The sequence below is a fragment of the Canis lupus genome, chromosome 10 (assembly GCF_011100685.1).
Source record: "Canis lupus familiaris isolate Mischka breed German Shepherd chromosome 10, alternate assembly UU_Cfam_GSD_1.0, whole genome shotgun sequence".
Lineage (NCBI taxonomy): Eukaryota > Metazoa > Chordata > Mammalia > Carnivora > Canidae > Canis > Canis lupus.
The window spans coordinates 25520121-25539637 of NC_049231.1; the positions used below are offsets into that span (position 1 = coordinate 25520121).

At 40.6% G+C, this 19517-nt stretch overlaps 1 protein-coding gene across 3 annotated transcripts in view; it reads left to right on the forward strand.

Annotated features, from left to right (window-relative positions):
* The first annotated feature begins 342 nt into the window (after positions 1-342).
* MRTFA (myocardin related transcription factor A) overlaps positions 343-19517 on the forward strand; it is a 198371-nt gene continuing 179196 nt past the window's right edge. For 2 of the 3 annotated variants that reach the window (XM_038550458.1, XM_038550459.1), the window contains exon 1: positions 775-1218. In XM_038550458.1, coding sequence (XP_038406386.1) covers positions 1188-1218 — 31 coding nt within the window. In that variant the 5' untranslated portion in view covers positions 775-1187. Of the gene's footprint in view, positions 562-774; positions 1219-19517 lie in introns of those variants that run through there. The other variant, XM_038550462.1, reaches the window with a different exon arrangement.

A 19517-nucleotide genomic window follows, 5' to 3' on the forward strand; every position in this document is an offset into this window, starting at 1 on the left:
CCAATGGGCTTCGGTCTCTTTAAGGCCCCGGCGCCCCGCCTCCGGCTCGTCGCCGACCTCCTCCCACCTCCCAGCCGCTGCTCCGCCAGTTCCAGACTTCCCTTGGCGATGAGGTCATCTTCTCGCTGCCCATTGGCTGCGCCTGGCCGTCAGTCACAGGAAGTCCCGCCGCCGTCCTCACCGCCTCCGTACCCCTCCCTTCCCGCCCTCCCTTTAGTTCTACCGTCCCAGCCTCCGCAAGGCCTCTGATTGGCCAGCGCCGCCGTCACTCTTCCAGCAGGCGGTGTGGGAGGCGGGAGGCGGGTGTGGTGGGAGGGGCCGCAGCTTCCGTGGCTGAGAGGAGCCGGCGGCGGCCGTGTCTGTGGTGTCCGAGGCGGCGGCGAGAGCGACCGTTCCATCCTCCCCACCCCCTCGGCTCCGCTCGCCACACACCCTCCTCTCGTGCAGACTTCTCCTCAGCTCCGTGCGCACTGGCGAGACGTTGAGCCTCGGGAGGGGAGACGCGCGGCGAGAGCCGGAGGGGGACCGCCGCGGAGCTCTGGCCGGGAGGAGCGCGAGGCGGTGAGTGAGAGTCCGGGCAGGGAGCCCCTCCCCCACCGCGGCCCCGCCCCGAGCATCCTTTCTCCTCGCGACCCCGCCGCGCGCCCTCGGGGTGTGTCTGCGCGGGCGTCGCCGCTCGGCCCCTACCCCGTCGCCGCTCAGCTCGCCCGCCCCTCGCCTCCCGGCCGGGTCCCCCAGCCGCGGCGGGCGTCGCGGGGCGCGGCCGTGCACCTGTGAGCCGCCTTGCCTGGCAGCGCCGGTGAGGGGATGAGGGCGGTCCCGCACCCTTTGCGCCCGGGTGTGTTTTGACCGCAGGGTCCTGGGGTCTTGTGCAGACCCTTCGGATCCATGTGCAATCCTAGGATTCCCTGGCGAGGGAGCCTCACCTGGACTTGTTGATTGATGCCTGTGTCGGCCACCTGAATGCCGCCAGGTGTAAGGGCTCTGGCCGATTTGAAACTTGACGGCCAAGAACTTGACCCTCTAAGAAAGTGTCAGGACGCTTTGATTCCACCTCCCACTCTGGCCGGTGCCGTAGGAAAGCACTGATACTCTGTAGTAGCTTGGGCTGGAGCTTTCAGATCAGGTTCGCCAAGCTGCCCTTCGCCGGCTTTGTAATCTTGGGCTTCGGTTTCCTCATCAGGAAAATGGGCATAAGACCTACTACATGGGATCATTGTGAGTTGAGAACGACGGGTAGATCGGTTTGTATTCAAGCACCGGCCCAAATTGGCTTTGTCCGGATCTCTGTTTTCTCACTATTATATAGCGTAACAAAAAGGCAGTTTGGTGGACACTCAGCTGTACTGGGCATGAGGTATGTGTATACAGGAATATGAAAGATGTCACTTAAAAATAATAATGAGATTACACCTAGCTTCTTGTGTTTTCACATTGAAGTTTGTAAGAAGTCTGAAATGTTCCCAGCTTGCCAACTTTTGAGATCTTTTCAAGATCTTTTCTACCTGAAGCCAAAACTCGTGACATACTATTTTTAGTAAAAAGTGAAATTCATGTATTTCATATTAGAGGACCCCGAAAACTCCACAAATTTCACTTAAGCAGTTTTACTGTTGAAAAGCAGCCACCTCCCAGGAGTGAGGTGGTACAGCCAGCTGGCACATGGCCCTGGGACTGCAGGGTGGGGAACCCTTGGCTAAAAGTTATTAAATTAAGTTTTGCTTAATGTCATTTGCATTTTTCATAGTGAATCAAAGAGCTTTATGATAGTTAATTAGTGAAATGATTTTAAAAGAGGCAGACCATTACTGCTTTTTTCAAAAGCCCGTGCAAAGAAAAACTGACTATAGTCTGTTCTAGTATTGGCTTCAGTTCTTTGCCAGTAACTGTTAGGAAGAGACCCTGTTTAGAAAGGCTTCCACAAGTCACATCTCTTTGGTTAAGTTTTTTATTTGGTGTAAAATCATGAGATGGAAGAGTAAGATGTATCCCATAATCCAAAAGTATTTATTGCAGACTTTCCACATCCTTTAGTCCTCTACTGACTGCTATGAGGAAGGGATTCAAAAGAAGTATGAAACAGCATCTCAGCCCATAAAGGGCAAAACCATAAAGTTTGGGTCACTCAGTACATTTGGGTACTATTTAAGTAATGACTTCATTCATTTATTCATTCAGTAAACTTGTTCCTTGCCTATAACATGCCAGGTATTTTTCTTTTTTTTTAAGATTTATTTATTTGAAGGATGCCTGGGTGGCTCAGCGGTTAAGTGTCTGCCTTTGGCTCAGGGCGTGATCCTGGAGTCCCGGGATTGAGTCCGGCATTGGGCTCCCTGCATGGAGCCTGCTTCTCCCTCTGCCTGTGTCTCTGCCTCTTTCTGTGTGTCTCTCATGAATAAATGAATAAAATCTTAAAAAAAAAAAAAAAAAAAGGATTTCTTTGAGAGTGAGAAAGAGCACAGAGGGAGAGGGCGAAGCCGACTTCCTGTTGAGCAGAGAGCCCAATACTGGGCTGGATTTGATCCCAGGACCTGAGATCATGACCTAAGTCAAAGGCAGACACTTAACTGATTGAGCTACCCAGGTCCTCCACCAGCTGTTTTTCTAAAAGCCGAGTTTATCAGGGTAAGTGAGGTATAGTCTCTGCTCATATGAGCTCACAGTCTATCTAGTGGGAGAGGCAGAAAGTGACAGATAATTGTAACACACTGAAATAAACTCTAGAACTGTATGGGAGGGTCAAGGGAGCTTTTCCTTTTCACTTCAAAGAGAAGATGGCATTTGAGCTGATCCTTAACTCATTAGATGAAGGAGAGGAAGATCATTCCAAACAGAAGTAACTGAGCTTGGAAAGATTTTTTTCTTTCTTTCTTTTTTTTTTGGAAATATTTCTTGATAGATCTTCTGACTGCAGGTATAAGCCCTAGGGAAGTGGAAGGAAACTGACATTTCTTGATGCCCATTATATAATAGGCATTAAGTTAGGCTTTTAATATTACCACTTAATTCTCACAACGACCCTATGAGGCAGGTATTACCTCCACTTTAGGATAGGAAGACTGAGGCTCAGCATAGTTAAATAATTTGTCTAAGGGTTGCACAGTTAGTGATAGAGCCAGGACTTGAATTTCTGATTTAAAAGTATGTATGCTCATTTCCTTTTAACAGTACAGAAATAAACGAGGTGAGACTGTTCCAGCTATATATATATGACATATATATGTCATATTACTACATAAATTACAAATTACTTTCTGTGAAATAAATGTTCATATTTGATTTAGAGTTGCTAAAACGTGTATAATAAAGGCTATCAAGTGGTATTTATGTTTATAAGTGTGGTGATATTTTCTAAGAAGTGGTTCATGGAAACATTTAATGGAAGACATTGACATATACAGATTCTATATGGGGCACTTAACAAAGCTATTAAACAGATATGGACTTTTCTTGAGGCCATAGCTTAAATATTTAAGTGTATAAAGAAAAGGATGGCCAATGAAATAGAAAAGGAAAGAGGTAAAATGGTTGTGAATAATGAATTTTTTTGAAAGGGCAATTAGAATTTTGAAGTCCTAATAACAGAGGTTTTTATATTTAGAGAACCCACTATGAACGGTAAACTCCACAAAGGCAATTTGTTTCTTTTATTCTGTTAGCTCAAGAGCAATTCTTGGGACATAGCAGATACTCAGTAAATATTTGTTGACTAAAAGGTGAATATGAATAAATACATATTTACAGTGAGTTGCATGTTTATGTAAATACTAAGGTTGATAGAATTGATTTAAGAACATTTTCGTCGGGGATCCCTGGGTGGCGCAGTGGTTTAGCGCCTGCCTTTGGCCCAGGGCGCGATCCTGAAGACCCGGGATCGAATCCCACGTCGGGCTCCTGGTGCATGGAGCCTGCTTCTCCCTCTGCCTGCGTCTCTGCCTCTCTCTCTCTCTCTGTGTGACTATCATAAATAAATAAATAAATAAAAATTAAAAAAAAAAAAAGAACATTTTCGTCTGCTGAAAAAAAATCTTTGGTCAGGAGGTTATATTTCAGAAGGTCTTGAAAGAAAAGAGGGAGGACACTGACAGGTTATAGATGAAGTGGTACAGGCATATACCATATAGGTATTAATAAACGCTTATACATTGGAAGAAAAGGAACATTGAATAAAGGGAATGGCCCACTGCACCATTATATATAAGTACTGTTTAATTCTAAGGCTTTAACAAATTTTGTGAATCAAATTTCTGCTCTTAAGGAACTTAGAGTTTTAGAGACTGTTAGGTGTGTTGCCTATTATTGTATAACATGTTACTCTAAAACTTAGTGCTTAAGATAACAGTAAACATCATCTCTCACGGTTTCTGTGAGCCAAGAATTTGGGAGCAGCTTGAGCAGTGGTTCAGGCTCAGGACCTCTCAAGGGATTGCAGTGGTGATATGTCATCTAGAGTTGCAGTCATCTGAAGACAGGCTGGTGGATCCTCTTAAGGTGGCTACTCAGATTGCTGACAAGTTGCTGTAGGCTATTGGTGGGAGGTCTCTCTTAGTATGGGCTTCTCCGTAGAACTACTTGAATGCCCTCAGTGCATGGCAGCTGACTTTTCCCAGAGCAAATAATCCAAGAGACCAAGTTGTGTTGTTGTTGTTTTTTTTTGATCTAGCTTCAGAAGTCACATACCATCATTTCTCCATTATACTATTGGTCACACATCGTGGGAAGGGATTATACAGGGGTATGAATAGAGGAGGTGAGGATCCTTAGGGGCCATCTTGGAGGCTGGCTACCACAGTGGTAGCATAGAACAGAAAAAGTGTTGGAAGAAGGTGCAAAGTGCTGGGGGAGGGGAAGGAAGGATTCAGAGGTGGGAAAGGTTACTTTTGGGAAAATGAGGGAATTGGGAAAGATTTAATTCTTTTAACAGATATATATATATATATATATATATATTTTATTTATTAAAAGATTTTATTTATTTATTCATGACAAGACACAGAGAGGGAGAGAGGGAGAGGCAGAGACACAGGCAGAGGGAGAAGCAAGCTCCACTCAGGGGGCCCGACATGGGTTTGATTCCGTGATTCCGGGTCTCCAGGATCGGGCCCTGGGCCGAAGGCGGCGCTAAACCACTGAGCCACCCGGGCTGCCCTTAACAGATATTTACAGGTATTTATTGGGTGCTTACTGTGTGCCTTCAACATGATAGGCTAATATGTGGAAGTGGACGCTGAATTAGGGCTCTATGAAATGTTGTAAGTAGTTTAGGCCAGCATTGATATGAAACACAAACATTAAATTCTGTGTGTAAGGTGAGGGTGGAGTAATTTTTCTGATATTGAGAACAGTAACTTATCAAAACAAAGTAGTTAAAAGCATAAATACGAGAGCCAGACTTCCTGGGTTGGAAGTCACCACATGCTAGCTGTGTGACCTTGGGTGTGTGACTGTATACTCTTACCACATCTTGGTAACTCACTAACTATAAAATGGGGTTAATAATGGTGGTTGCTTTATATTGCTGCTATAAAGATTAACTAAGTTAAAAATATGCCAAGTCCTTGGAACAAGTTCACATACATCATCATCGTCGTCGTCATTGTTCATTTTGGGCCATAGCATAGAACTGACTGTGGGTGAATGAGGTTGAAGTCAGAGATGAATGAATGTGGAATAATGTGAGTATTCAGAGGCTTTTAAATGTCAGCCATTTAAATGTAATCATTTGGTGCTTCAGCATCAGTTTTCCCCGTTCGACTACTTATGTTAAGATAATTTTTATTTCACAAATAGAGTAAACCAGTGATTTTATTTAGCTGAACTCCACAGTTGCAACAATTCCTCAGGAGATTCACAGTTGTTTGTGAAGGGTATCTTGCATTCTTCTCTCTTCCCTCTTTAAATTACCTAATGGGTTTAGCCAGAAGCAGTACTCAAAGGTACATCTTCAGAAGATCTTAGTGGTGGAACCAGGACCCAGAGTAAAAATACCAGAGTGGGCACTTTTGTGCTCAGTCACAAAAGAATCCTCAGAGATTCTTTTTGTTTTTTAAATATTTTATTTATTCATGAGAGATGCAGAGAGAGAGAGAGAAGAGGCACAGGCAGAGGGAGAAGCAGGCTCCTTGTGGGAAGCCGATGCGGAACTTGATCCCCAGACCTGGGATCACGTCCTGAGTCGAAGGCAGGCACTCAACTGCTGAGCCACCTAGACGTCCCTCCTCAGAGATTCTTAACACTATGTCACTTTTGTGAAGAGAGATCATTGAACTCCATGTCTCTGCAGGTGTTAAAACAGGAATTGGGTGATCTGTCAGGGTACCTTGGGTGGCTCTAATGGCCTAAATTGCCTTCAGTTTTGCGGTTCGGGGACTTCAGTCCAACTCTCATTGTTAGTTGAACAGAGGCACTGAGAAATTAAGTGCTTTGAGGTTCCACAATAATCTAGTGGCTGAGCCTGGGTCAGTTCTTCACCCTGTGTTTAAGGCTGGCTCACATAGTCATAGTAGAAGATCTGCAGAATCTTTGGAAGATTGAGCATTCATATACCATATTTTTACTTTTGTGGTATATCTGATTTATTTGATTCCCTAGTCGCTTTTATTCATTTGCTTTTGAAAATCATTTCCTGTTTATATGAGTGCTAGTAACAAGTAATTTGGATAGCTCATTTTGAAATCTGAAACGTATACTCTTACTGAATTTGAAGATAAGTTGGCTACTTATGGGTCTTTGACCTCTAAATTATCAGTGGGAATTATGGGTGATTTTTTTTTAAAGATTATTTATTTATTCATGAGAGACGCACAGAGGCAGAGACACAGGCAGAGGGAGAAGCAGGCGCCATGCAGGGAGCCTGCTGTGGGACTCGGTCTGGGGACTTCGGGATCACACCCTGAGCCGAAGGCAGACGCTCAACCGCTGAATCACACAGGCGTCCCAATTTTTGTTTTTTGAAACATTTTTGTTCTGGTATCAAAACTTAACATATAATGGGTATAACTTGAAAAAAAAATCATAAACTCTGTAGTATGAGAGAGAGTAAAATAACCATTGAAGTAACATGTCAAGTTTAAGAGCATGAGACCTAGGTACTGACAGTTATCAGCTGTGTAACCATAGGCTCACTACTTAACTTTCTGTCTTTTTTTTTTTTTTTTTTAAGATTTTATTTATTTATTCATGAGAAACACAAGATACAGAGGCAGAGACATAGGCAGAGGGAGAAGCAGGCTCCCTGCAGGGAGCCTAATGTGAGACCTGAACCTGGACCATGGGATCAGGACCTGAGCCGAAGGCAGACATTCAACTGCTGAGCCATCCAGGCGTCCCACTACTTAACTTTCTTGTGACTAGTTTTGCATCTGAAAAATGGGGTTAATGATTCTTACAACATGAGTGTTACAAGGATCGTGGAGTCACAGTGGATTCATTATTGTGCTACCTCATTAATTTTCACACCAGCTCTGTGAAGTAAGTATTAGCTCCATTTTGTAAATGAGGAAAGAGAAGCTTGGAGAGATTCACTAATTTAAAAAGATTGTAATCGGTATTTGAACCAAGTTGTCTTTTTTTTTTTCCCCTTTTTTCTTTTAAGTAGGCTACATGCCCAGTGTGGGGGTTGAACTCTCAACCCTCAGATCAAGAGTTGCATGCTCTACCAACTGAGCCAGCCAGGCTTCCCCCAGGTCTGTCTTTGAAGTAAAAGATACTGACTCTCTATGATAATATGTATGAAGTGCCTGACTTTGCCTGAAGTAAATGTCTGTGCCTATTCACTTTCTTTTGCATAGTTTGTGAAAATGTTAGTATGCTGAGGATTCTTTATAGTAGTAATCAAGGTGTTGTAGCTTTCAGAGTATTCTTTGCAATATTCCTTATATGTATCTTGTTGCCATTCTTGAAATAGAAAGCTATAATAGTGATTTCACATCCTAAATTGCTCAGTAAATACTAAATAAGGACATACTATAGTGTCCAAATTTTAAACATATTTTGTCAATGTTTCAGTTTTCCTTGTAACAGTAAATGGCATAAGCAATGCCAGAGTCTCCTAATCGTGGTTAATTTGTACATATTTTCACTACCACAAAATTTACAGGAACTTGGAAAGTTGTCCTCCTCTCAATTTTAGGACACACTATGTTGCATTTTGGTATGAGAGTGGTGTTAACGATTTCATGGTGAAACTGGCTTTTTGCTGACTTTATATTTTTGTTATATGATGAACGTATTTTTTGGTATGATTATTTTAGTTTATTTTGTTAAGTAAGCTCTACACCCAACATGGGGCTTGAACTCATGACCCTGAGATCAAAGAGTCACACACATGGTTAACTGACTGAGCCAGCCAGGTGCCTCTGTGTGATGGTTATTTAAAGTAGTGTTTTTAGGGCAGCCCCGGTGGTGCAGTGGTTTGGTGCCGCCTGCAGCCTGGGGTGTGATCCTGGAGACCCTGGATCGAGTTCGCATCGGGCTCCCTGCGTGGAGCCTGCTTCTCCCTCTGCCTGTGTCTCTGCCTCTTTCTCTCTCTGTGTCTCTTTGAATGAATGAATGAATGAATGAATGAATGAATAAATAAATAAATAAATAAATCTTAAAAAAAATAAAGGCTTTTTAGGGGCGCCTGGGTGGCTCAGTCGGTTAAGCATCTGCTCTGCCTTTGACTCTGGTCATGATCCCAGGATTCTGGGGTCCAGCACCCTGCTCAGCAGCAGTCTGCTTTTCTCTGCCCCTCTTTCTGCTTATAGTCTCTCTCTCTCTTTTAAATAAATAAAATCTTAAAAAATAGTCTTTTAAAATTTGCCTTGTATTTATCATCTTGCCTTTCAGAACAATTTAGAAATGAAAGGTAAGGGCCATTTTCTTATCTCTTTTACTTCAGTTAAAGATTCCATTCAGGAGCTTTTAATATTCCAGGTTAATGCCCTAAGGTGGCATGAAAAGCAAAGATGTAGTGGTATTTTAAATTCTCCATTTTGAAAAAAAAAAGAAAAAAAATAAATTCTCCATTTTGTAGATTCAGTGGATCATTTTACATTCTTGTTGACGTTTCATTTCTCTCTGTGTGTGTATATATATATATATATATGTTATATGTATATTTACATTTTTTTTCTTTTTGCAAGGGAGGATTGAGGAGTCCTGGAATGGCGAGAATAGGAAACCAAGAATACAGTGAGATCATAGATTATTGATTTGGCTTGAAATTAAATAAATTCAAAGTTTTCCTTTATGCAGTAGAACATCATAGGGTGGTATGGCTCATTTGTCTTGTCATGAATCTTTTATACATTGAGTGTAATGATTATTTAGTCATTTTCCTGAATCAGTTACTTAACATAGTTGACTTTTTTTTTTTTTTAATACCTGAATGCTGATTCTGAAGGTGAGCCTAGTAGAAACAATTTGATGAAAACTGGGCATGACCTGTACAGTTTGGACAAGGTATTCATGACATTTTATTTTCAACATGTTTAATAACCTGTTGGGTGCCTAAATAAAACTGAGTTAATTATAGTGTAACCTTTTGTTCTATTTGGAGAGTGTTAAGGGATTTTTGAATACCCTCCAAAATTCACCTTCATCAAGTAAGCTTAGAAAGCTCTTTCTAGAGCAAGGATCCTCAAAACTTTACCTGCATGACTCTCTACCTCTTCTGGCTACTTCCTTGTTTTCTTTTGAAAAAGCACAGTAGATTTTCATACTGTTTAGAGAGAAATGATGAGTTAGTTTGAAGTTGAATGCACCTGTTTTCAATCTGGCTCTACTTCTCACTGGCTGTGTGATCCTGGGCAAGGGAATTAATCTTTCCAAATCCCTATTTCCTCATAGTTTAGTTGTGAGAGGTAAATAAATTACATATAAAACATTTTGCACATGATAGGCATTCTGTGCATGTTAATTTTCTTAACATCCAGAATTTTTCTTTTGTAGCAGTAGCTATGGTTACAGCTAAATAATTGTTTTTATGTTTTTCTTATAAGCTTTGTGAGGCCATGGACCATATCTGCCTCTTCATTGCTATTTTTTCAACATTTGGCATAGTGCTTGGCATGGCAAATAATAATAGATACTCAATAAATACATGTTGAATGAATGAAAGTGACCCACCCCTTCTCATCCTATCCTCTCTTGCCTTAAAAGACAACATCCTGAACTGAGTTCCTTTGGCCCACTTGAGAATTAATCAACTTTTTACTGGATATTTGGTCCATTAATGACTAGAGCTAGGTAAAGGGCAAGACAATGAACAGATGAGTAACAACCAGAAAGACAACATGACAATATCCAAAATAAATAATAATACTATAAAATAGCAGTACTCTGGATTTTCTAACCCTCTGTCATCTGAGGGTTGTCAGCCCCAAATTCTACCAAAACAGTTATTGTTGAGGCCACCACTGATTTGCATGTTCGTGAGCCAGTGGGTTGTCCCTAGCTTAGTAAAATGGTTAGTATTAAAATTATTCAGGCAAGAACCTTGGCATCATCTTCTCTTCCTTTCCCATTTCATATCCAATCCATCAGTGAATCCTGCTAGTTCTGTTTGCTAAATATATCCATATCTGATTGCTTCTCACCACCTCCATTGTAATCATCCTTGTCCAAGCCATCAGATTAGTTTCCTGTGGCTAGCTACTGTAACAAAGCACCACAATCTTGGTGGCTTAAAACACCCATATTTATTCTTTTAGAGCTCTGAAGGTCAGATGTCTGAAATCAGTTTTACTGGGCCAAAATCAAAGTGTCAGCAGCAGAGCTGCACTCCTTCTGGAGGCTTAAGGGGAGAGTAAGTTCCTCACCTCTTCCAGTTTCTGGTGGCTGCCAGCATTCCTTGGTTTGTGGCAATATCACTTTAGTCTGCAAGAGCAGCATCTTCAGATCTCTATGCACATCTCTTTTAGCTCTGTGTCAAATCTCTCTCTACCTCCCTTTTTTTTTTTTTCTTTTTTTTTTCTACCTCCCTTTTATAAAGATATGTGATTGCATTTAGAGCTCACCCAGATAATCCAGGATAATCTACCCATCTCAAGATCCTTAACTTAATCACATCTGCAAAGATTCTCCCCTTGTTTTTGTTTTTTAAAGATTTTATTTATTTATTTGTGAGAGACGCAAAGAGAGGCAGAGACCGTCAGAGGGAGAAGCAGGCTCCCCAGAGGGACCCCGGTACAGGACTCGATCTTAGGACCTTGGGATCATAAGCTGAACCAAAGGTAGACACTCAACCACTGAGCCACCCAGGTGCCCTGAGATGTAGAGTTTTAAAAATATTTTTTGGATATTAGCCCCTTATTTAGATATATGATTTGCAGATATTTTCCCCTTTCAGTAGGTTGCCTTTTCATTTTGTTGATGGGTTCCTTTGTTGTGCAGAAGCTTTTTAGTTTACTGTAGTTCCACTCATTTATTTTTACTTTTGTTGTCTTTGCTTTTGGTGTCTAGCCTAACTTTTCTCGAAGGTTAGTGCATGTTTTGCAACTGAATAGTTTAGTAGCCTATTTCTTGCCTGTAGAATTTTGATAGCCTTCTTTTATTTCATTCTCTTTCTTTCTGTGTCAGGCCAAGTTGGCAGTGTTTCTACTGACAAAACATTTTTAGAAACCTTTTGGGTCTCATTTGTATGTTTTGGGGATTCTTATCATTAGACAGGAGGATCCTCCAGAGATATTTCCTGGTTATCTCATTCTGTTCCTAGCTTCTCTTTAGATGATTGGTTGAAGAGATCCCCGAGTTACATGTGTAATATCATCAACACTAGTAAAAAGGTTGTCCAGCCACACATCCTTGGCTTTCTCTCCACAGTAGTGCTTTCTTAATCATGCATCTCTATTTTAGTGTTTTTTTTTTTTTTTGTGGTCCAGGTAAGCTAAAGATTTTCTAAATCATCAAGTCCTGATTTGTTTGTTTCTTTTCTTTCTTTTTTTTTTTTTAAAGTCCTGGCTTCTTTTGTTTAACATCTCACCCATCAATTTATCTTTCCTCTTGCATTTTACTGTACACAGCAAGAAGAAACTAGGCTGCACTTTCAACATGTTGCTTGGAAATTGCCTAAGCTAAATATTCAAGTTCATCACTTAGAAATTCTGCTTTTCACACAACTATAGGACACAATTCAGCCAAATTTTATTGCCACTATATAAAAAGGGTTGTCTTCTAGTTTCCAGTAAAGTTCCTCATTTGTTTCTGAGTCTTTACTAGAATGTTCATCTTTAATGAACTGGGGAAATGTTCATCTTTAATGTTCATCTTTTCCCCAGTATTCTGTTTATGATGACATATGTATTCTCTAAAACAATAAGACTTTCTCTACTGTACTTCTTTTTTTTTTTTTAAAGGTTTTATTTATTTATTCATAGAGACACAGAGAGAGAGAGAGGGGCAGAGGAACAGGCAGAGGGAGAAGCAGGCTCCATGCAGGGAGCCCGATGTGGGACTCGATCCAGGGTCCCCAGGATCACACCCCAGGCTGCAGGCGGCGCTAAACCGCTGCGCCACCAGGGCTGCCCTCTACTGTACTTCTTACTTTCTTCTGAGCTCTCACCAGGAAATGTCCGTATTTCTACCAACGTCTTTTGAAGGCAACCTAGGCTTTTTCTATTATGCTTCTCCAAATTCTTTCAACCTCTACCCATTATCCAATTACAAAGCCACTTCCACATTTTTAAGTATTTAAACAGAACACTTCACTTCCAGATACCAAAATCTATACCAGGGTTCAGCCAGAGAAACAGAATCAGTAGGAGATATACATTAAGAGATTCATGTTAAGGATTTGTTCCTTACATGATGTAGGGGCTGGCTAAGCAGATATGATATACACGGCTAGGTTGTCTTGAGTTGAGGTTACTATCCACAGGTAGAATTTATTCTGGGAAATGTCAGTTCTGCTCTTAAGGATTATTAGCTGATTGAATCAGGCCCAGTTAGGTTATCTAGAACAATGACCTTTGCTTAAAGGCAACTAATTATGAATATTAATCACATCCACAGGACAGCCTGGGTGGCCCAGCAGTTTAGTGCCACCTTCAGCCCAGGGCCTGATCCTGGAGACCCGGGATCGAGTCCCACGTCGGGCTCCCTGCATGGAGCCTGCTTCTCCCTCAGCCCGTGTCTCTGCCTTTCTGTGTGTCTCTCATGAATAAATAAATAAAAATATTTAAAAAAATCACATCTTCACAAAATAAAATCTTCACAAAATATCTTCACAAAAACAATGTTTGGATAACTGGGGGGCAGTAGTGTAATCAAGTGACCCATACAACTGACCCATCACATAATCATTATTTCTTGTTTGAATTACTGTAATAGCTTCCTCTGCACTGAATTCCCTGTTCCTTTTTTGATTTTTTTTTATTCTTCTCTCCATATAGATTATAGATCTTAAGCTCTGTTTTCCAGAGTCAGTTTCATGATCTACGACTCTCCCCCTTGCTTACTCTACTGTAATCCCACTGGCTTCCTTGCTGTTCCTGGGTATACCAGGTCTTTGTACCTGCTGTTTTCTCCGCTTGAAATATTCTTTCCCTAAATCTCCACATGGTTTACTTCCTCACTTTTTTCAGATTTTTGCTCAGTTATTTCCTTATTATAGAGACCACCACGTATTAAAAAGTCATCTTACTCCTTCATCTGAGGCAGCTTCTGTTTCCCTTACCCTGTGTCACTTGCTTTACAGGACTTGACATGAATTCATTTTTTTTTTTTAAGATTTTATTTATTTATTTGAGAGGGAGAGAGAAATCACAAGTGGGAGGGAGGGGCAGAGCGAGAGGGAGAGACAAGCAGACTCCCTGCTGAGTACAGAGTCTGAAGTGGGGTTTGATGTGGGGTTTGATATGGAGCTCGATCCCAGGACTCAGATCATGACCTGAGTCAAAGGCAGACACTTAACTGACTGAGCCACCCAGGTGCTCCAACATGTATTTGGTTTGTCTCCTCCCACTAGATCATAGTCTCTATTAGGGCAGGTATTTTGTTTATTGCTGTATCCTCAGCACCAACAGTACTTGGCATATCATAGTTTCTTTTTTTTTTTTAAGATTTTATTTATTTATTCATGAGAGACACAGAGGTAGAGACAGGGAGAGGGAGAAGCAAGCTCCATGCAGGGAGCCTGATGTGGGACTCGATTCCAGGACTCCAGGATCGCGCCCTGGGCCAAAGGCAAGCGCTAAACCGCTGGGCTACCCAGGCATCCCATATCATAAGTTCTTAATAAATATTTTTGAACAGATTAATGAATGAAGGGGCAGCCATTTTCATTCTTATTTTACCTCTCATGTGCTGTTTAACATAGTTGATCACCTTTTTAAAGCCATTTTATGTTCTTGGTATGACGTTATTCTCCTAGTTCATCTGATATTTTGTTCATTTCTTCTTTTCCTCTTAGCGTTCTTTTTGTACTGCCAAAGGTGTTCCTGTTCTAGTGTTCCCCATTTCTGTTAATGGTATTTCTGTCCACCTGGTTACACAAGCCAGCAATCTGACAAGATATCTTTGACATCTGCCTCTCTCTACTCACATCCATTCTATCATCAATTTCTGTTGGTAATCACTCCAGAAATACTGATAAATCTTATTTGTTAACTTCCCATTTCTACTAAACTCATTCTAGCTAGGCCAGGCCATGTTCTTTCCAGGACCATGTCAAAAATTCTTACCTAGTTATACTGCTTCCATTCGTCTTTTTGACTCTTAATCAATTCTCTACACTGAAGCCAGAGTTTTAAAATGCAAATATAATTATACTTTTGCCTCTTCCCCTAAGCATTTCACTGGTTATATGCTAGTTAAAGTTAAAGAAGACATAAAGACATTAAGTTACCAAGCAGGTAACTTAAATAAATGGAGTTGGATAGATCAGGGATTTTTAATAAGGAGTGGTAAGAACTGTGGCAAATTGGAGAGGACATGCCCTATCTAAAGAGGGTTGCCAGTTTAGTTTGAGGATATTATTGACATGTGGGATTGTAGGCCCACAATTGCTGATCTTTTGATATTTTTCAAGGGAAGCCAAAAATCTGAATTTTTTTTAAATTGTAAATTTTCTATTACACAGTATTAGCAATGAATTAGCAATTTTTTGAGGATTTTTATTTATTTATTTGAGGCAGAGATAGGAGAGAGAGAAAGCATAAGCAGAGGGAAGAGGGAGAAGCAGGGGGCTCAATCCCAGAACCCTGGGATCATGACCTGAGCTGAAAGCAGATGCTACACCTACTGGGCCAGCCAGGTGCCCCCCATTTAAATTTTATTTTTTATTTTTTATTTTTTTATGATAGTCACAGAGAGAGAGAGAGAGACAGGCAGAGACATAGGCAGAGGGAGAAGCAGGCTCCATGCACCGGGAGCCCGATGTGGAATTCGATCCCGGGTCTCCAGGATCGCTCCCTGGGCCAAAGGCAGGCGCTAAACCGCTGCGCCACCCAGGGATCCCCATTTAAAATTTAAAAATGTTCTTGGGGTGCCTGGGTGGTGCAGTTGGTTAAGCATATGACTCTTGATTTCGGCTGAGGTCATGATCTCAGGTCATGAGATCGAGTCCTGCATCCAGGTCCGTGCTCAGGGCAGAGTCTGATTTGAGATTCTCTTTCCCACTGCGCCGCACACTCGTTTTCTGTCTCTCTCTCTCTAAAATTGACAAATAAATCTTTAAAAAAAAGTTTTTTTAAATTTTTATTTATTTATGATAGTCACAGAGAGAGAGAGAGAGAGAGGCAGAGACATAGGCAGAGGGAGAAGCAAGGCTCCATGCACCAGGAGCCCGACATGGGATTCGATCCTGGGTCTCCAGGATCGCGCCCTGGGCCAAAGGCAGGCGCTAAACCGCTGCGCCACCCAGGGATTCCGACAAATAATCTTAAAAAAAAAAGTTTCTAAAAAAAAAAAAAGTTTCTTAGGAATAAATTTAGTTATATATAATTCAGTCTTTAGACTGAAAAATCACAAAACGTTGCTGAGAAAAGTTAAAGAAGACATAAATATGTGGAGATATGCCACATTCATGGTTTGAAAGACCCAGTAATGTAAAGCTGTCCAGTCTTCCCAATATCCAGTGTGTTCACAATCAAAATCTCAACAGACCTTTTGTAGAAATTGATAGGCTGAATCTAAAATTCACACGGAAATGTAAAGGATCTGGAATAGCCAAAATAACTTAGAAGAACTTGGAGGAATTACATGATTTCAACATATAAAGCTAGATTTATAACAACAGTGTGGTATTAGTATGAAAATAGGCATGTGGATCATTTGAACACAGGGAATGCTAAAATAGACACACATGGTCAGTTAATTTTTCCACACAGGGTTAAATGTCGAGGGGTAGTCTTTTCAACAAATGTTGCTGGAACAATTGGATATTTGCAGGAAAAGAAATGAATATCAGTACCTGTCTCACACTAAACACACAAATTAACTTGAAATGGCTTATAGACCTAAACATGTAAACTAAAACCATAAAATGTATAGAAAAAACTATAAGAAAAAGAAAACTATAAGAAAATGTATGTCACCTTGAGGTAGGCGAAGATTTTTTAGGAAACAAAAGCACTAACTATAGAAGAAAAAAATTGATGTGACCTATCAAAAGTAAAACTTTCTGTTCTTTAGAAGACACTATAAGAAAATGAAAAGGTAAGCCACAGACTGGGAGGAAATATTTATATATACACACACAGTATTTGTGTATATACATACACGTATATAATTTCATATGTAGACATTTATAGATACATTTATTAAAGAACTTATATATTTAGAATATGTAAAAAACTTTTATTTTATTTTTTTAAAGATTTTATTTATTCATGAGAGACACAGGGAGAAAGAGAGGCAGAGACAGGTAAGGGGAGAAGCAGGCTCCATTCAGGGAGCCAGATGTGGGACTCATTCCCGGGTCTCTAGGATCACGCCCTGGGCTGAAGGTGGTGCTAAACCACTGAGCCACCCGGGCTGCCCTGTAAAAAACTTTAAAATTCAAAATATGGCAAATGACCAATTAAAAATGAGCAAAAGATTTGAATAGACACTTCATAGAATATATTCGAATGTCCAAAAGCATGTGAAAAGATGCTCAACATTATTAGTCGCCAGGGAAATACAAATGAAAACTATGTGACATACTAATTCATACCCATTAGAATAGATAAACCTATTAGAATAGATAAAAATAAAAAAATACTGACTATTCCAAGTATTGGTGAGGAAGTGAAACAACTGTAATTCATGTGTGTTGTTGGTTTGAGTGTGAAATAGTACAACCACTGGTTAGGTTTTTGTAAAATTAAATACATAGTTAATCATGCAGCCTTGCAGTTCTGCACCTTGGTGTTTATTACCTAAGAGAAATGAAAATATATATTCCCAGAAAGACCATGTGACTCTCTATAGCAGTTTCATTCATAATGGCCAAAGTTGGAAACCATTCAAAGATTATCAACAGGTGAATAGGTAAACTGTGGATTTATTCAAGAGACAGAGAGCAAGAGAACAAGAGTGCAAGAGCACAAGCAGGAAGAACAGGGGGAGATGGAGAGAGAATCCCAAGCAGACTCCATGCTGAGCTCAGAGCTGGAAGTGCGGCTTGATCCCATGACCTTGAGACCACAACTGGAGCTGAAACGAGGGGTCGATGCTCAACTGACTGCACTACCCAGGCGCTCCATATTAGTTTCATTTAAGTTGAAGTTCTAGAATTGGCAAGAGTAATTTATAGTATTAGATCAGTTGTTGCTTATAGGGTGGAGAGAGGGGGGAAAGATTGACTGCAAAAAGACATGAGGAGTGATGGGAATGTTTTCTTCTTGATTGGGAGTGATTACACAAGAATGTGCATTTGTCAGAACTCATTAGAACTGTTCACTTAAAGTGGGTGAATTTTGTTGTAAGCAAATTAAACATCAGAGTTGATTAAAAAAATATTGTTGGTCAACATTCTGTGGACTAAACACAAGGTGCTTGTATGTCAAATTTGGTTGAAGTTAGCTAGTATCTAACAGCTGATCTATACACACCCCAACACATGTGCACACTACAAAAATGCCTGGCCCATAATAGGTCTTCAGATTTCTGTTGAATGAGTGGATGGATGAATAATTGCAACACTATTGCAAGAAAATGCCCACATTCTTCATCCTTCTGCAGCTTTTCAGCTTCAGTCACTTTATGGACTTAATTTGTTTTGCTTCTTCTGTCAGTAGTACATTGAGTACAAATGAAGTTATTCATTTGTTCCAATAGTTGATGAAGACCTACCATATGTAAAACCCTGCCTAAAATAAAGTAATTGCTTAAAAAAAATAAAATAATTGCTAACTCTGAAGAATTACACAAATGTCTGTTGATTATATATATGTGAAATTAACATTCAGTTTAAAAACAAAGGCTGGGTAAGCTGCTCTTGCTTAGAATCTGTTTTAGCTACCATTTCTTTGTCTTATGCATTTACACTGCTATCTGTGGAAAATAACATGGGTTTAATAACAGACTCTGTTCTTTTTTTTTTTTTTAATTTTTATTTATGATAGTCACAGAGAGAGAGAGAGAGAGAGGCAGAGACATAGGTAGAGGGAGAAGCAGGCCCCACGCACCGGGAGCCTGACGTGGGATTGGATCCCAGGTCTCCAGGATCGCGCCCTGGGCTAAAGGCAGGCGCTAAACCGCTGTGCCACCCAGGGATCCCAATAGACTCTGTTCATTATAACTTCTCAAATGAGAGGAAGGAAAACATTCCAGAATATCATTCTGGTATAGCTGTAGAAATGCAGATTTCTTCCTTTCTGATTTAGAGTCTATGAGGGATGAGAGGCCTGACTAGAACCAAATTGTTTCTTGGTCTTGTAGTCTGTAGTCGTATGCTGTCTTCATCAAACTTGATCATGTAGACTTTTATAGGTCACAAAGGAGAATTATTACATGTTTTTTCAATCAGAACTTTATTTTTAAAAATATTTTATTTATTCATGAGAGACACACAGAGAGGCAGAGACACAGGCAGAGGGAGAAGCAGACTCCCTGTGGGGAGCCTGATCTCAGGACTCTGGGACCACACCTGAAGCTGAAGGCAGATGCTCAACCACTGAGCCACCCAGGTGTCCCATCAATCAGAACTTTAAAAAGCACTGGTCATTCTGTACTGATAATTGTTACTTTGTGTGTAATCAGGCTGCCCTGAATTCTCTGAACAGCCGCCTTCCTCCTAATTCTCCAAACTATGTTCTTGCCCATTTTTTTAAAATGGTAATTGGAATTTTTTTTAAGTTTATTTATCTAAGTAATCTCTACACCCAACGTGGGCCTCAAACTCACAACCATGAGATGAAGAGTTCTGTAATCTCTGACTAAGCCAGCCAGGAGCCCCTATCCTTGCCCATTTTTAAAGTTAGCCTGAGGCTTAACTCCTTTACAAAACAACTCTCCTTGATTAATGAGTCATGACCTCAAACTTGTTTTCAGACTTTCCTTTCCCTATAATACTCATTTCCAGTTTTTCTTTTTTCAATGTCACATTTCTT